The sequence below is a fragment of the Bos indicus genome, chromosome 19 (genome assembly GCF_029378745.1).
Source record: "Bos indicus isolate NIAB-ARS_2022 breed Sahiwal x Tharparkar chromosome 19, NIAB-ARS_B.indTharparkar_mat_pri_1.0, whole genome shotgun sequence".
NCBI classification, from domain to species: Eukaryota; Metazoa; Chordata; class Mammalia; order Artiodactyla; family Bovidae; genus Bos; species Bos indicus.
This window is the reverse complement of record NC_091778.1, coordinates 38,755,716-38,769,349: the sequence shown is the minus strand read 5'-3', so window position 1 is coordinate 38,769,349 and position 13,634 is coordinate 38,755,716. Positions and strand designations below refer to the sequence as shown.

At 45.4% G+C, this 13,634-nt stretch overlaps 1 protein-coding gene across 2 annotated transcripts in view; it reads left to right on the top strand.

The window, feature by feature from the left end:
- Positions 1–430: 430 nt before the first annotated feature.
- IGF2BP1 (insulin like growth factor 2 mRNA binding protein 1) overlaps positions 431–13,634 on the top strand; it is a 46,102-nt gene continuing 32,898 nt past the window's right edge. Inside the window, exons 1-2 of one of the 2 annotated variants that reach the window (XM_019980658.2) lie at positions 431–1,153; positions 2,311–2,371. In XM_019980658.2, the coding sequence (XP_019836217.2) occupies positions 979–1,153; positions 2,311–2,371 (236 nt within the window). In that variant the 5' untranslated portion in view covers positions 431–978. The remainder of the gene's footprint in view (positions 1,154–2,310; positions 2,372–13,634) is intronic. The other variant, XM_019980657.2, reaches the window with a different exon arrangement.

The window sequence follows — 13,634 nt, the reverse complement described above, 5'->3', positions numbered from 1 at the left end:
CAGTCCCGGACTCCCCGAGGCGAGGGAGTCTCCTAGAGCTGGGGTAGGGGAGGCCGAGAACCACCCACCCCACCCCCCCCGCCCCGCACACACACTTATTAAAGATCTAGGGGAAAAGCGCCTTTCTTTTGAAATCACCGGCTCGCGCGACCCCCTCCTGAAGACCCCAGAGTCCTCGTTCTCTTTGTCTCTCTCGGCCGTCCCCCGCCTGTCAGTCGCTAGCAGTTAGCTGGGGTAGGGTGGGCAAACTCCCCCCCAGCCCAGACCACTTGAATGAAAAATAACCGCACATTTTACCCAACGTCGTAAGAGGAGGGAGATTTTGGGCTGGACCACCCTCCCCCAGCTAGGGCCCGGGTAGGGGGATGGGTGTGTGTGGGGGGCGGGGCGCCTCCCTAGGGGCCAGATTCTTGGAAGGGGGAGGGGGCAAGTAGAGCTACACGAAAGCAGCCCCCTCCTACTCAGCTTACCCGGGGGGTGAGTTGAGAGCCCACCCCCCCCGGGTGGGAGTTTGGTGGGCTGGGCTGGATTGGAGGGCCCAAGGGCCCTGAGGCGTCGGGGGTCTTCCCCTGCAGGGTGGGTGGGGGCTTTCACCACGTGGCTTTGCCTTTTTTTTTTTTTTTCCGCTCCATTTTTTTTCAAGTCGATTTTATTTAGAGGCGGCGCCAGGGCGGCCGCGGAGAAACGTGACACACCAGCCCGCTCGGAGGGGTTTCGGACAGAAGGGAAGGAGCCGCGCCGCGTCGTCCGCCTCCCAGCGCGCCGCGGGCACTTCTCCCGGGCCTCCCCGAACTCTCCCGCGACCTCTGCGCGCCCTCCGGCCGCCCTCCCCGCCCCGGCTCCGGACAACTTGAGGGGTGGGGTGCAAAGAAAGTTTGTGTCTGCTGCCGCCGCCTCCCGCCTCGGCCTAGGAGGCTCGCCGCCCGCGCCCGTCCGCTCGGCCTTGCCCGGGACCGCGTCCTGCCCGAGACCGCCACCATGAACAAGCTGTACATCGGCAATCTCAACGAGAGCGTGACCCCTGCGGACTTGGAGAAAGTGTTTGCGGAGCACAAGATCTCCTACAGCGGCCAGTTCTTGGTCAAATCCGGCTATGCCTTCGTGGACTGCCCCGACGAGCACTGGGCGATGAAGGCCATCGAAACTTTCTCGGGTAAGAGTCCACCCCCTCCCCGGAGAAAGCACCGCCTGAACAACGGGGACCTGCTCCTCCTCTTCCCCTGCCCGCCAACTCCTCTTTGCTCCCGGCCTGCGGGGCTTGGCCTGGGTACCGACTTCCACCCACCTCCTCCGACGCCCTCTCGGTTCCCCTTTTGACCCCTCGCCGGTCCCTCCCAGCCCGAGATGAAGAGCTGGAGGTTTTAGTGAGGTGATCCCTTTACCCCTCCACCGACGGGGCGGGAGCCCCCGTTGGCAGGAGGGGAGGGGGGACTCGCCACCAGGACGACCCCCGCGTGGGCGTCCTTCTAAGTCAGGCCCTCGGTGTCCGAGGCTGGACACCGCCCCCCCGCCCCCGCCCGCCCCAGCACTCCCTCCCCTTCCTCCGCCCTAGGCCTTTCCGGGCGGGGAAGGGTCCTCGCTCGGCTCCTGATCTCCAGGGTTTCCGTGGGGACTGCAGCTTTCGGGCTCGACCTGAGAGCGGCGGGGTCCCGCCTCCCGCCCAGGGCCCGGGGCTTGAGCCATTTTGATTTGAAAGTGGGGCGTGAGCGGGGTGGCGCGGTGGCGGCGGCGGGTCGCCATGCTGCTTCCCGAGACCCAGGCTGGGCCGAGAGGCGCGCGCCGCGGCCGCCGGGGACCCTCCCGCGGGGCCCCGCTCCGCTCCCCCAGGCCTCGCCTCCGGGCCGGTCCCGACAGGTGACCGCCCCGCCACCCGAAGCCCTTCTCCCTGGCTAGGCAGGAAAATAAAGTTTCATTCTGCACCCCATCTCCCCACCCCCCGCCACACACTTTAGGAGAAACGGGGAGCCCTTTCTCGGCCCCCTCTCCCCACATCTGGGAGCTGTAAAGGTAGCCGGCCCACACGGACGCCCTCGCATCTCTCCCAAATCCGGCTCCCAGAGCCGTCCACTACTCAGCTAGCTTCAATGAGAGAACAAAACACAAATTCAGAAAACACGATAATGAATTTATAGAGTCCACCATTCCTCCAGCGACCTTCTCACATCCGGCTGCGGAACCCACTACCTGGATTCCTAGGAAAATCTCAAATCCCAGTAACCCCTGAATCACCCTAGTGTCTTTCTCCTTCCTTTTCCCGCCCCCTACCCCCTGTCCAAGCCCTCATATTGTCTTTTTCAATTTAATCTGTAGGGAAAGTGGAGCTGCAAGGAAAACGCCTAGAGATTGAACACTCCGTCCCCAAAAAACAAAGGTAGGAATGAGCTCTTCTCTGGGGAGGGGTCAGCCTGGGGATGCTGAGAGGCTGTGTTTAGGGGTCCATCCTGTCTCCAGGGGAAGAAACCCTTTACTGGCCTTCCCACCCCCAACTCCGGATGTTGGGGGCAGGGAGGGAAGATTGGCTAAGATCTTGTAATGGGTGGTTTACAGCTTGTAAAAAAAAAAAAGCTGGGGCTGGGGTGGACTAGGAGATGTTACTTGGAGAAGTAAAGGGGGAAAAGATCAATGGGGGAGAAACCTTGTGGAGTTTGTTCGGGTGTGTGGGGCTATTTTTGTAGGGAAGCTAAAAATCTTTTAAAAAGAGTTTAGACTCATGGCCATTCAGCAACTTTTTAGCAGGCCTGTTTTTTCCACCCTTCTCACCATAATTTTTAAGTGAATTGGGAGAGGGGTCCCCTTTGACTTCCTAAGGGAAGTGGAATGAGTTCCTGGCCCCTAAAGAATTCTATGCTTGTGCTTTATATTTCTGCAACAGGCAAAGGCATAATTTTTTTTTCACAGACCCCTATCTCTAGTCCCTCCCCTCAGACCTAGTCCTCCCCTTCCAACTGGATTTTGCAAATACGCTTTGGCTGTACTATCCTTTCTGAGCCCCCCACCCCCACTCCTTCAGTCCATTGTTACAAGGGGACCATCTGGGGTGAGAGCTTTGTGTTCAGGCTGTGAGCTGGGGCTCTTTGGAGGGTCTAGAACTCCCTGGATGAATGGGTGTGTGTGTGTGTAAGTGTGTAAGAAAGAGACTGTTCCAGTACCTTCCTGTTCTCTCTTTAGCAAAGGGGGTACGTCTGTCATGTTATCCCCAAAACTGATTCATGGTTCATATCTTTCACTGAACTCTGGCTGGGAAGTATAAGGGCAGAGTCTTTCTGCAAACCTCACTTTAAACGTGTTGACAGTGCAGAATTTTCTCTCGTGTTGCAGTCCCCAGTAAATCTTTGATCTTTTCCCCCCGTCATTTCAACTGGAAACTTGCTGCATTTCAGGATAGTCCCTGGCTTTTTCTGGGTGGGAGGGTGGAGGTGGGTGACTGTGCTTTTTTGAAGGCAGTTAAGAGGATCTACAAAGTTTAATGTGAGAAAAATCTGTTCAGTGCTTTAGCTTGAGATATTTAAGTAACATGGAACTATTGTATCTATAGATGATCAATATGACTTGTAACTATGTTTATAGAACTTGTGATTTAATCTCCAGTGCTTGAAATACTCTGTTATTGGAAAGGCAATTAGGGTTAAGGAATAAAGAGGCAATAAAATCAGAAGAAAGAAAAAGAAGTGTTATTTATTATTTGGAAGCATTTCCTGGAGATGGGATTAAGAGAAGTATGTACACTGACATCAGTAGATTTACTGAGAAGATAGTGGATTTTTGAACTGAAAGCTGAGTGTTTGAAACTTGTTGATGGGAAATAACCAGAATAACTGGAATTCTGAAATATGTGGAATTTTTCCTTTTGCTTTAAAGGATGGTTTAAATTTTAAAGGGAATGAAGTGAAAAGCAAGAAAAATAGCAAAATGTGATGAAATGGAACCCCAAACATTTATATTTTAATTTTCATGGTGCTCTGTATTTTATGGATCTTTTCTCCTAAGCCATCTGCTTGCTTTAAAGCCATTTTTAGGCTGCTTCTTGTTCCCTCCAAAATGTATTACTGAGGGCTTCTTTGAGTTGGGAAAGGGTGGGGTTTGTGAGGACTGGGTACAAAATCTTCTTTCCACACCCATATTCAAAGTTTTGTGTGTTCTCCCCCCTTCCTGAAACAATTTTTGAGCACAAACATTGAGTCAGTTGTGTTTTGTTCCTCTGAGTGGTGGTAAGGCACTTCATTTTTCTAGAATGAATCAATTTTTGAAGTTTTAGGATTTAAAAAAAGGTTTGTTTTCCTGAAGTCGGTTTGCTCTATCATTTTGTGTTCTTTGAGGAGGCATGTTGTGGTATGTGTTTTCAGTCTGTCTGAAAAGTTATTTCTTCAGTTGGTTTGTTCCTGGCTTTTTTAGTTTTGTGGATGTATAGGACAGGAACTAGTTAATTAACTATGACGGAATGTATTTTAAGCAAAATGAACAATGGTGCATATATATATATGTGGTGTGTGTGTGTGTTTGTGTGTGTGTATATATATATTGTTTTCACAGTTTAAAAATAGAGGAAAACTCTTCTTGATGTACTCAGTTCCAAATGAACTATGGCTTTAAAGATTTCCAAGAGATTCATAAAAACCTCCCAACCTAGTTCCTGGGGTTTTTTGGGTTTTGTTTTGTTTTTGTTTTTAGAGGGTGGGGTTTAGCAAGCAAAAGATACAATATTTTTTAGCAGTTCCCTCTGAGTAACTGATTTTGAAGTGTTAATATATTTTGTTTTAATCTTGTATCTATTTGATAAATACAGTTTGTTCCTTTTTAAGAACTCAAGAGAATGAACGCTATACATTTAAACTGAAAACATTAAATTGAATTTTTTAGATGAATGGCATTAAATTTCTCTTGAGATCACCTTTCCAAATGACCTCTAAGTCAGTGTTGGAATTTTAGTCAAGAGTTTCAGCTTATTGTTGAGAATTTATATAAATTTACTGCCAAGTGTTAAGACAAAGGAGGGAAAGCAAAAGCATTTTAGAAACAATTGTGGAAAGCATTTGTATTTATTTATTTTTAAATTTGAGACACTTGAGTAGTGAAGGTAAAAGGGTATCATCCTAATGAGACTTGGGTATTTTGGAAGAAAATTCCTTAATTTTTTAAGGGAATTAAATTTTTGTTTAATTGACCACTGTGTGTGACTTTTTCTAGAGGAATGTGGCCTAAAGATAGCATACCTCCTGTCAACTGGTGTCATCAAAATAAAAGGTGTTGTTAAGGAAAAAAAAAGAAAAGATGTACTCCATTTCTATAGGTGAAATGTGTTCAAGATGAAGACTTTGATTTTATTAGGCAGGTTAGTGTTGTTTTTTCTGACTTAAAATGAGGTGGGCTAATTGAATACTTTCCCTTATATTTCTAACTACCAAAAAACACACAAAAAATGGTCTTCCAGCCAAATGAAGTGTGAGAACTCTCAGAAGAGTATGTATTCAAACTTTATTCTGATTTTACAGTTTAATTTTTAAAAGTTGGTTGCTTTAAAAATCTCTGTAAAGGGATGGCTTGTGAATGGCAACAAATATTTTTAAGTGATTTGTGGAGATGCTGAAGAAATAATTGGATCACTGAATGTATTCAAAACAGACAAAAATTTTGCCTTCAGGAATGGGTTTGCCTTTAAGGAAAATTGTTCTTATGGGCTGAAATGAATTATAAGAGAAACAAGGGAATGTCTTAAAAAGAAAAATAACTTCAAAGGAGGAAAAGTACTAGCGTTGGGAGTATTTGCAGGCACTTTTGCCATAGTGGTTATAGCTGAAAGGTACATTTGACCAGGTCTTCAACAAGTAAGTTGAAAGTAGAAATAGTTTGACACTTTTAGTAAAAAGGTTTTCTTAACTAATAGCAGTTTTTTTGAGTTTTAAATAAGTTGAAAAAAATCAGTTGATTCTTAATTTTTCTGCACTGTTTGGAGGAAAGGTGGAAAGCAATTCACTCTTTGCATTTTAATTGTCACCTAGAAAGTAAATGTTTGCAAATTAATTTTTTTCACTGCTAGAGAAATCCTTAACTTAGCGTTTAGTGCTCGGTATTTGAAAATGACTTTCCTAAAGACAGTGGTATAAGACTGTCCTTTGGAAGAGCTGTAGGTTTCCAGAACCCTTGGCTTTCTAACCCAAAGTAGATGAAATTTTAATGGTTTCCCAGATGGAGAACTTTTGCGTAAAGAGGTGGAAGAATTGTAATTCCCATCACTGATTTATTCAAAGTATAGTTAACTGCTCCAAATGTAAAATTGTAATGGCATAGACTTTGCTGGAACAAGAGCAAAACATTGTTACGTTAACCATTGGAAGAATCTTAATTCAAAGCTTCAGAGCGTCTAATCTTTTAAAATTACCTTAATATATGTCATTTGAATCATACTTTATGTGTTTGAGTACTTTTAAGCCTCGTTTTTTTGAGCTTATTTATTCTATAATGTGTAACAAGTCAGTTGACAAAGATACCATTGAGATAGGCTTGTGAGTATAAAATTTTTAAACTAATTTTTTTTTCCAGATCTGGTTTAAAGTGAAAAGAAGGAGACCTAAGTGCTATTTGTAGACGTTTAAGGGTTTTTGTGATGAAGAGATATAGACTGGTTATACGTGTGTTGATTTGTGTTGTGTGTGTGTGGGGGGGTGGTGTTGGTGTTGGTCATGTTGTCATTAGAATAAATGTATGAAGCAAAGGCGTTTGAAGAACAGACATTTTGCCAACTGTTAGAATTTAAATTCCCTCTTGTTCGCTCCCCATCCTCTTAAAAGATTCTTAAAATGTGGCTAATGCCTTCCAGAAAGTGCAGCTTAGATTTTGGGATGGGAGTGTTTGGGAGAGAAAAGGGGAGGAAAAAAGCAGCAGGGGAGACTGGAAAAATCAGACGAGTTAGTCCTGGGTTGGAAATTCCAGACGGGGAAAAAAAAGAAAGAGAGATGGGGGTTGGGGTGGATTGCCCGCTTCCCTTTTAAAGAGGAGCGGCCGGAGGCGCACAGCGACCGACGGGAGAGGGGCTCTCAGGCACCAGGTTTAGAAGACGGTGTTAGATTCAGCCCAGGGCAAGGCGATTTTTGCTTTCGGAGTTGCCTGCCTTCCCTTCGCTTTTTCAAAAAGCAGAGAAAGTCGAGGCGGCGCTGGAGGCGCTTCCTGGAGAGCCCGCGCCGGCCCCGCTGCCCTAACCCTTCCCCGCCCGCCGCAGCCCCAGCCCAGCCCCGGCCTCGCAATCTCTGCCCGCTCCGCGCAGGGGCCCCCGCCTGCCTGTGAGCCAGCCCCTGCCCGGGAACAGACGCAGGCCTGGGTCTCCGAGGAGGGCTTCCTTTCCCAGGGTCCCTGAGACCCCTGGCTGCGAGTCGTCGGCCCACAGCCTCGTCTTGGTCCTGGGAGCCCCCAGATCCCAAACCTCGCGGCGGCTTACCCGGGCTTCCACACGGGGAGAGGTCTCAGGCCCCATGGTGCAGACCTTCCAGCGCCCGCGCTGTCTCAAGACCTTTCCATTCTAAGGCAAAAGCTAAAGGCTGGTGGGTGAATGTGGAGTGAAGAGGCAGAGGAGACAGGAAAAGAGCGAGTCAGGGGAAAAAGAGGATGAGAGAGGTGGAGAGAAAATGGAAGTGCCTCTAGTTGCTGCCCTGTCCCATAGACCTGAGGCCCTTAGCCATGGGGCATAGAACCTTGAAGAGTTAACAGAGTGGGATAATATTTACTCTTTAGTAGATGGACTGTGTGTCCCCACCTCCCAAAGGCTGACTGAAACAATAACAAAGGGAGTAATAGTAACCAGAGGATTTACCATGGGTTTTATTTAGTTGTAAGTGATTGACAACAGGTCTTTCAGTTGGCCACTGGTGAGGCTGTGGAGATCAACCAAGTGTTTGACTCCATGTTAATATCAGATTTGCATACCATTTCCACTTGTGTCCAGTCCATACCTTTTAAAATGTCTGTCAAAAGAAATAAAAGGTCTGTCCTTGAAAAAACGTGGGATCGAAATGTATGCTTTTTTGGTAATTGATTTGATTTGGCTGGAAAACAATCATCCAGGAGGGCGCCTGTGATAGCAGCACTAACAGGGAGATGTCCAGTCCTTGGTTTGTTAACTGCGTTCTAGTAGAAGAACCTGGAGTTTGTTCACAGGGGGCTCTGTACTTTTTAGCAGGTCCAAGGGGTCATCCTAGTATTGAACAAGCAGAGTCAGCTTTCTAAGACCAGCTTCTCCTTTGCAGCCAGTAGGTTTGCAATAAGGAGGCGTGGAGTGAAGGAAGAAGAAGCTTGAACAAGCTTTCACCCTAAATGCAGACTGCTGAAATAAGATGTGTGTTGATTATGGGTAAATCACAGGAGAAGAGTAGGTCTGGACCTCATCATTTTAATATAGTTGGAGAAAACTTGATTGCGAAACGCTGAAATGTAACTGTATACAGAACAAACACCACCAGAAAAGCAGTTCTAGTGCAGAAGTCCAGGCTTCCAGGATCTGATGTTCTGGTCGTGTGGCAGAGAGCATGGCGAGCCACCAGTAAACTGCTTTTGTGTGAAATACAGAGCAAATAACTGGAAGAGTAAAAAAAATTTTCACTAGATTGTCCAGATATTTTCATAACCCCTAAGGACAAGTCTGATTTATTAGACAAGGGGCATTTTGGTGGCTAAAGGCATATATAAGGTCAGGATCGGTCAGGATGGGTGGGAACTTTGTCCATAGTGTAGGTGGGAGGTTGTGGAGAAGATCCCTGTTAGAGAGGAGACAGAAGTGAAGGATCCCTTTTCATTTTCTCTTTCCCTCTACAGCATATCTGTTTTGTGGATGTTAGTCAATCCTTTTAGCATTTCCTTAGGAACAGTGGGTTAAGGAAGGCTTCATTTTTACTCATTTTGAGTTAGTTTCAGTTAAAAAATTAGTTTTTCATCCAGATGTTTTGGCCACTTGGGATGGAAAATGTTAAGTCTGAGTGAAGTTTGATTGGATGGTTTAATTTAGTTAATTGGATATAGTTAGAATCTTTAAGAGGAGAAATGAGAGAATTTAGAAATTTTTAAAAGATTGTTTTGTGTAAAGGTTGTTTATGGAGTCTGAGTTCTTTGGCAACAGGAGCAGGGAGGACAGGAATCATTTTCAGAATTCTTGAGGCTCAAGGAGAGAGGAAGCACTAATATTAGGTCAGAGTCTCATGACCTTTCCTAGGTCCCTCACTCAGTCCTACAGAAGTGTGGACACCTTTCCAGGTGTCTCCAGAGACCTCCTAAGAGTTTTAGAGTCAGGCAGTGACTGGGAAACTGGGAAAGTTAATTAATCTCCTTGAGCCACCATTACCTTAATTGTAAACTGGTGCTACCACACATTAGCTATTCCTATTCTTTGTTTTCCATATGGGCTTGTGCCTCCTGTCTTTGGACTGGGTGTAACCATTGGGCTGTTTTCCTATGGCAGTAGGTAGGGTGTTCAAGTCCACTTCTGTGAATATGGTGTGCATTTTATGTGGAACAATGATGGATAGGTATATTGAAGGGGATTTGTGTGTAGGATGCTTTTGATAACCTGTGTGCTAAAAGGAAAGGCCACCTTTTGGGAGATAGAGATGAAGCTCATCAGGGCAACTGCCAAGAACCCCTAGATATGGGCCCTGCCATTGTCTCTTAACCATCCTTTTAGGAGAATAGAGCATATTTTCCATTGTTGATGCTCTCAGCCTGGACCAGGTTCCTCACTGAAATTTCACTCTGGTAATACTGTCAAAGGTGCTTGTAGGGTAGGGAAACTGATGAGAGGAGAGTTCCCCTAATTCTGCAGATGAGGTAGGTGCTGTGAGAATTCCGGGTGAAGGGGACTCTTAAGTCCTCTAGAAGGTCTGAGGAAGGAAGAAATAAGCAGCTTCCTCTACCTGGTAGGAGATGGGCATGTTTGTCTTGAAGTTCTCCTCTTAAGCTAAGAAAGTAGGCATTCAGGAGTTGGGGTCCCTTGGATTCAGAGGTAGTGACTGCATCCATGGCTCCCCTCCCTGTGCCCTCTTAGATGGCAAAGCCGTGGTGGTCTCAGTCTGTTTCCCTGGTCTGGAAATAGTCTCCAAAGGTGTACTCTGGACCCACCTTCATGTCCATTTCCTTTCTTCAGCCCTTTGTGCTCAAAAGGTACAAACATACCTACCCACAGACTTAGAGTCCCTTTCCACATCTCTGTGCAGAGAGTGAGGATTGACTCTTCTCTTAGTGGGGTGGAGAGGGGTAGGGCTTTCAACCCGGATGTGGTTTTTGACCATTTAACAGGCTTGTGACTTTAATCAGTTACTATAAAGGGTTTTACAATTAGTTTATGTGGAATGATGTGTATTGCCTCTTTTCTGGAGTGGCATTTGGGATTGCTTGGGGCTTGTCAACTTTCCATGAGGTACTCTTGAGGAGGAGAAAATGAGGGGAGACAGGAACTAAAGTGGGGGCTGTTGGGTGGAGTAAACTTGTTGGGGCTATCTATTCAGAATTAGACATTTATGCCACTTCCTCCTCCAGGTCTCTAAGTTGCTTGGGAGGAGAGGTCCAACTGTAATAGAGAGCAGTTGCCTTGGCAGGATTTGGAGACGGAACCCTAAATTAAAGGGCAAAGACGATCCTTTACAGACGTGGCTGTTGGTGGCTGCAGCCAGTTTGTTCTGAGCGAGGACTGGATGTAAATAAGATGTTGGCTGGGGAGACAGCAGGGTTCAGAAGAATAATCTTTTTCACTTCTTTTCTGGAGTGTCCACTCCGGCAACCTTTTATTTAATGTGGAAGAAGGGAAAATCTAGCTGGCTGAAGTTTCATTTTATATAGAGGGGTTTCCTCCCAATGTTTATTACCATTTGATTCAAAGCTGCTTCTGCTGACTTTTTAGAATAGGCTGGAATGATTTAAGTCCAGAATAAGCTGTGGGAGGCAGGAGGGGGAATAAAATGATTTCACAAACCTCACAACCTCACAGATCTCTCAGATCATCTTTATTTTACTTTCCCACCCTTGCCCCTGACCATCTTGGGTAGTTCCCTTTAAACTTCTTTTTTTTTGGCGGTGCCCCATGGTGTGTGGGATCTTAGTTCCTTAACCGGGGATGGAACACCTGCCCTGTACATTGAAAGTGTAGAGTCTTAACCACCTGACCCCTAGGGAATTCCCTGAACTTCTAACTAGAAGAAGAATAATGCCTGTCCAGGCCCAAGTTCTTCTCTTCTCCTCTAAAACACCACACAGTCAGCCACTTGAGTCTGAGTGTGTGGGGGTCTTGCCACTTAGTCATCATCCATTTTAGGGGTTGAAGTGGGGTATAATTTTAAAAATACATATTTACAACTAAATCACGTAAGAAAATATTTAACTAGACATCTGATAGTTTGCATATTGCTCCAAAGCTTGATACCTCTATTCATGCATGTATCCATGCATGCACTTATTTTTATCTGTTTAGAGTCTGCTATTGACATGCCCTCTGCCAGGTACCAGAAATACAAAGAACAAGATGTAATACAAAGACAGACTTTAGTCTTTAGTGTGGAGATGGAAGGAAATACACTTTATCAGATCATTTTTCTCCTGAAGCTTTTAGGTTTCCTCCTCTATCCTTGTGTGTTTTTTTTTTTTTTTTTTGGATAAGCTGTGTGGCATAGTAAAATTAATTTTAAATTTAAAAAATAAATTTTATATTAAAAATTAAAATTAAGCAATAATTAAAACAATTTTATGAAGTAAAATATAGAGAGCATAAAATTGACCATTTTTAAGTATACAGTTCAGGTGTACTAAGAATATTCACATTGGTGTGCAGCCATCCTCTCTACTTATCTCTAGAAATCCTTTTATCTTGCAAGATTGAAACTCTGTACCCCATAAACAGTAACACCCCATTCCTACCTCCCTCAGCCGTATTTGCATCATCGGTTTTGATTTTCTTACATGGTGTTTGCCTCCCCATTTTATATAAAATGGGAGTCTTTGCCTGACCCTTCTCCTGAATTAAACATTTGATTATTCATTGGTTTTTATCTAGCATTATTTGGTCTTTTTCAGGGCAGGGAATGGAGACATAGGGAGAAGGAGCTGCACAAAAAAGGTGCAAGATAACATTCCTGCCCCCCAGCATTTTCACTTTAGATCCAAGAAAAGCTGTGGGACCACAGAAGCCAAGAGACTGCAATGGGAGGCACTCAACCTCAGGAACTAGCAGGAGGTAGGCTTTGAGTGAGTGTAAGCTGTGTTTCAAAGGATGGGCAGAAAAAATAGGAATGGATTTGGGAGAAAACTGTGGGCAGGCAGCGAGATGTTTGTGGGGTGATAACTCTTCTGGAAGAGAGTGGTGGTATCCTAGTGGGGAGAGCAGAGCCCCCCTCCAGGTAGATACCGAATGTGTCACTGTTATTTCCCCTATTGAGCATCTTCTTTGTGCTGTAGGTCAAAAGATGAGTGCCTTTTGCAATGATAAGCATTTATTGAGTCCCTACTCAGATAGGCATTGTTCCTACTAAGAACCCTGCAGGCATTAGTCTTCATTCCACAGAAGAAGCTGAACCTCTGAGTGGTTGTGGTAGCTTAGTCAAGGTTATACCTTGAATAAGGAGTGCTGGGATTCAAACTCAGACCTTTGTACCTTCAAGGCTGAGCTCTCTTAGAAGGTCGGAGCAGCTGATCCTTTAAGAGAAGTTGAATGTTTTTTGGGGGGGAGAGCATAAGGTTAGCAAAAAAAAAAAAAACATGCCTGACATTAATTTTTCCCGTGTTCTGAGCCTCCTGACTCTGTAGATGCTTTATACTTGCTTTGCATTGTATTTTCTTCTCATCACTGGGATTTTCAGGCAATCTTGACTGGTTGAAGAAAACTAAGAATGTTCTCCCTGTGTCTGGGCAGCTGTGATAGGAAATAGGAATTCTTCTCGTAATGAAAAACCTACAGAAAGGGAATTGAATGAATTGGAGAAGGACTTGAGTGGTTTAGGATTCAGATGTCTATCTCAGCTTGCCCTTTGGCCAGATGTGGGTACACTGTGGGATCTGGGGTCAATATTTTCTTGGGCCTCCTGCCATCTGAAACCTACCCATCTCCTAAACCCGGAAAATAAACTGGGTACGTATGTATTTTGAGTTCTAAGAGCTTCCATCCTTTGGCATTCTTGGAGGTGCCAGGACTGGAGCTTTGGGCTAATTTTGTTTTTCTTTGCCTTTTCCTTTTGTTTAGGTTCAAATGGGAACCTGGGGAAAATGGGAGGCTGGGGGGAAGGGCAGGGCCCAAGTGGCTTCCCCTCCTACCCTGCCTCCTCCTAGCAGGAAAGGACAAAGAGTTAACCATTGTTACAAGCCTACAGAATCATAATTCATAGCTCATACATGTTTTTGAGGAGCGAGAACCCAGTTACCTTTTCCTGATGAGCAGGAGCAGGCTCCATGGTGTGGTGACACTTGCGGGCTAGTGTCAACTTGGGACTAGGCACTCAACCTCTGAGCCTGTTTTTGAGCTGCAGAATGAAAATAAAAATATTCTCAATATTCTGTGGTTTAGAGGCTCAAATCAACCTCTTGTGTTCTAGGCTCATAGGAGAGAGTGAATTGTAAACCCTAAAGTGTTAGTGGCTCAGTTGTGTCTGCCTCTTTGCTGAAGTACTGTGTAAACG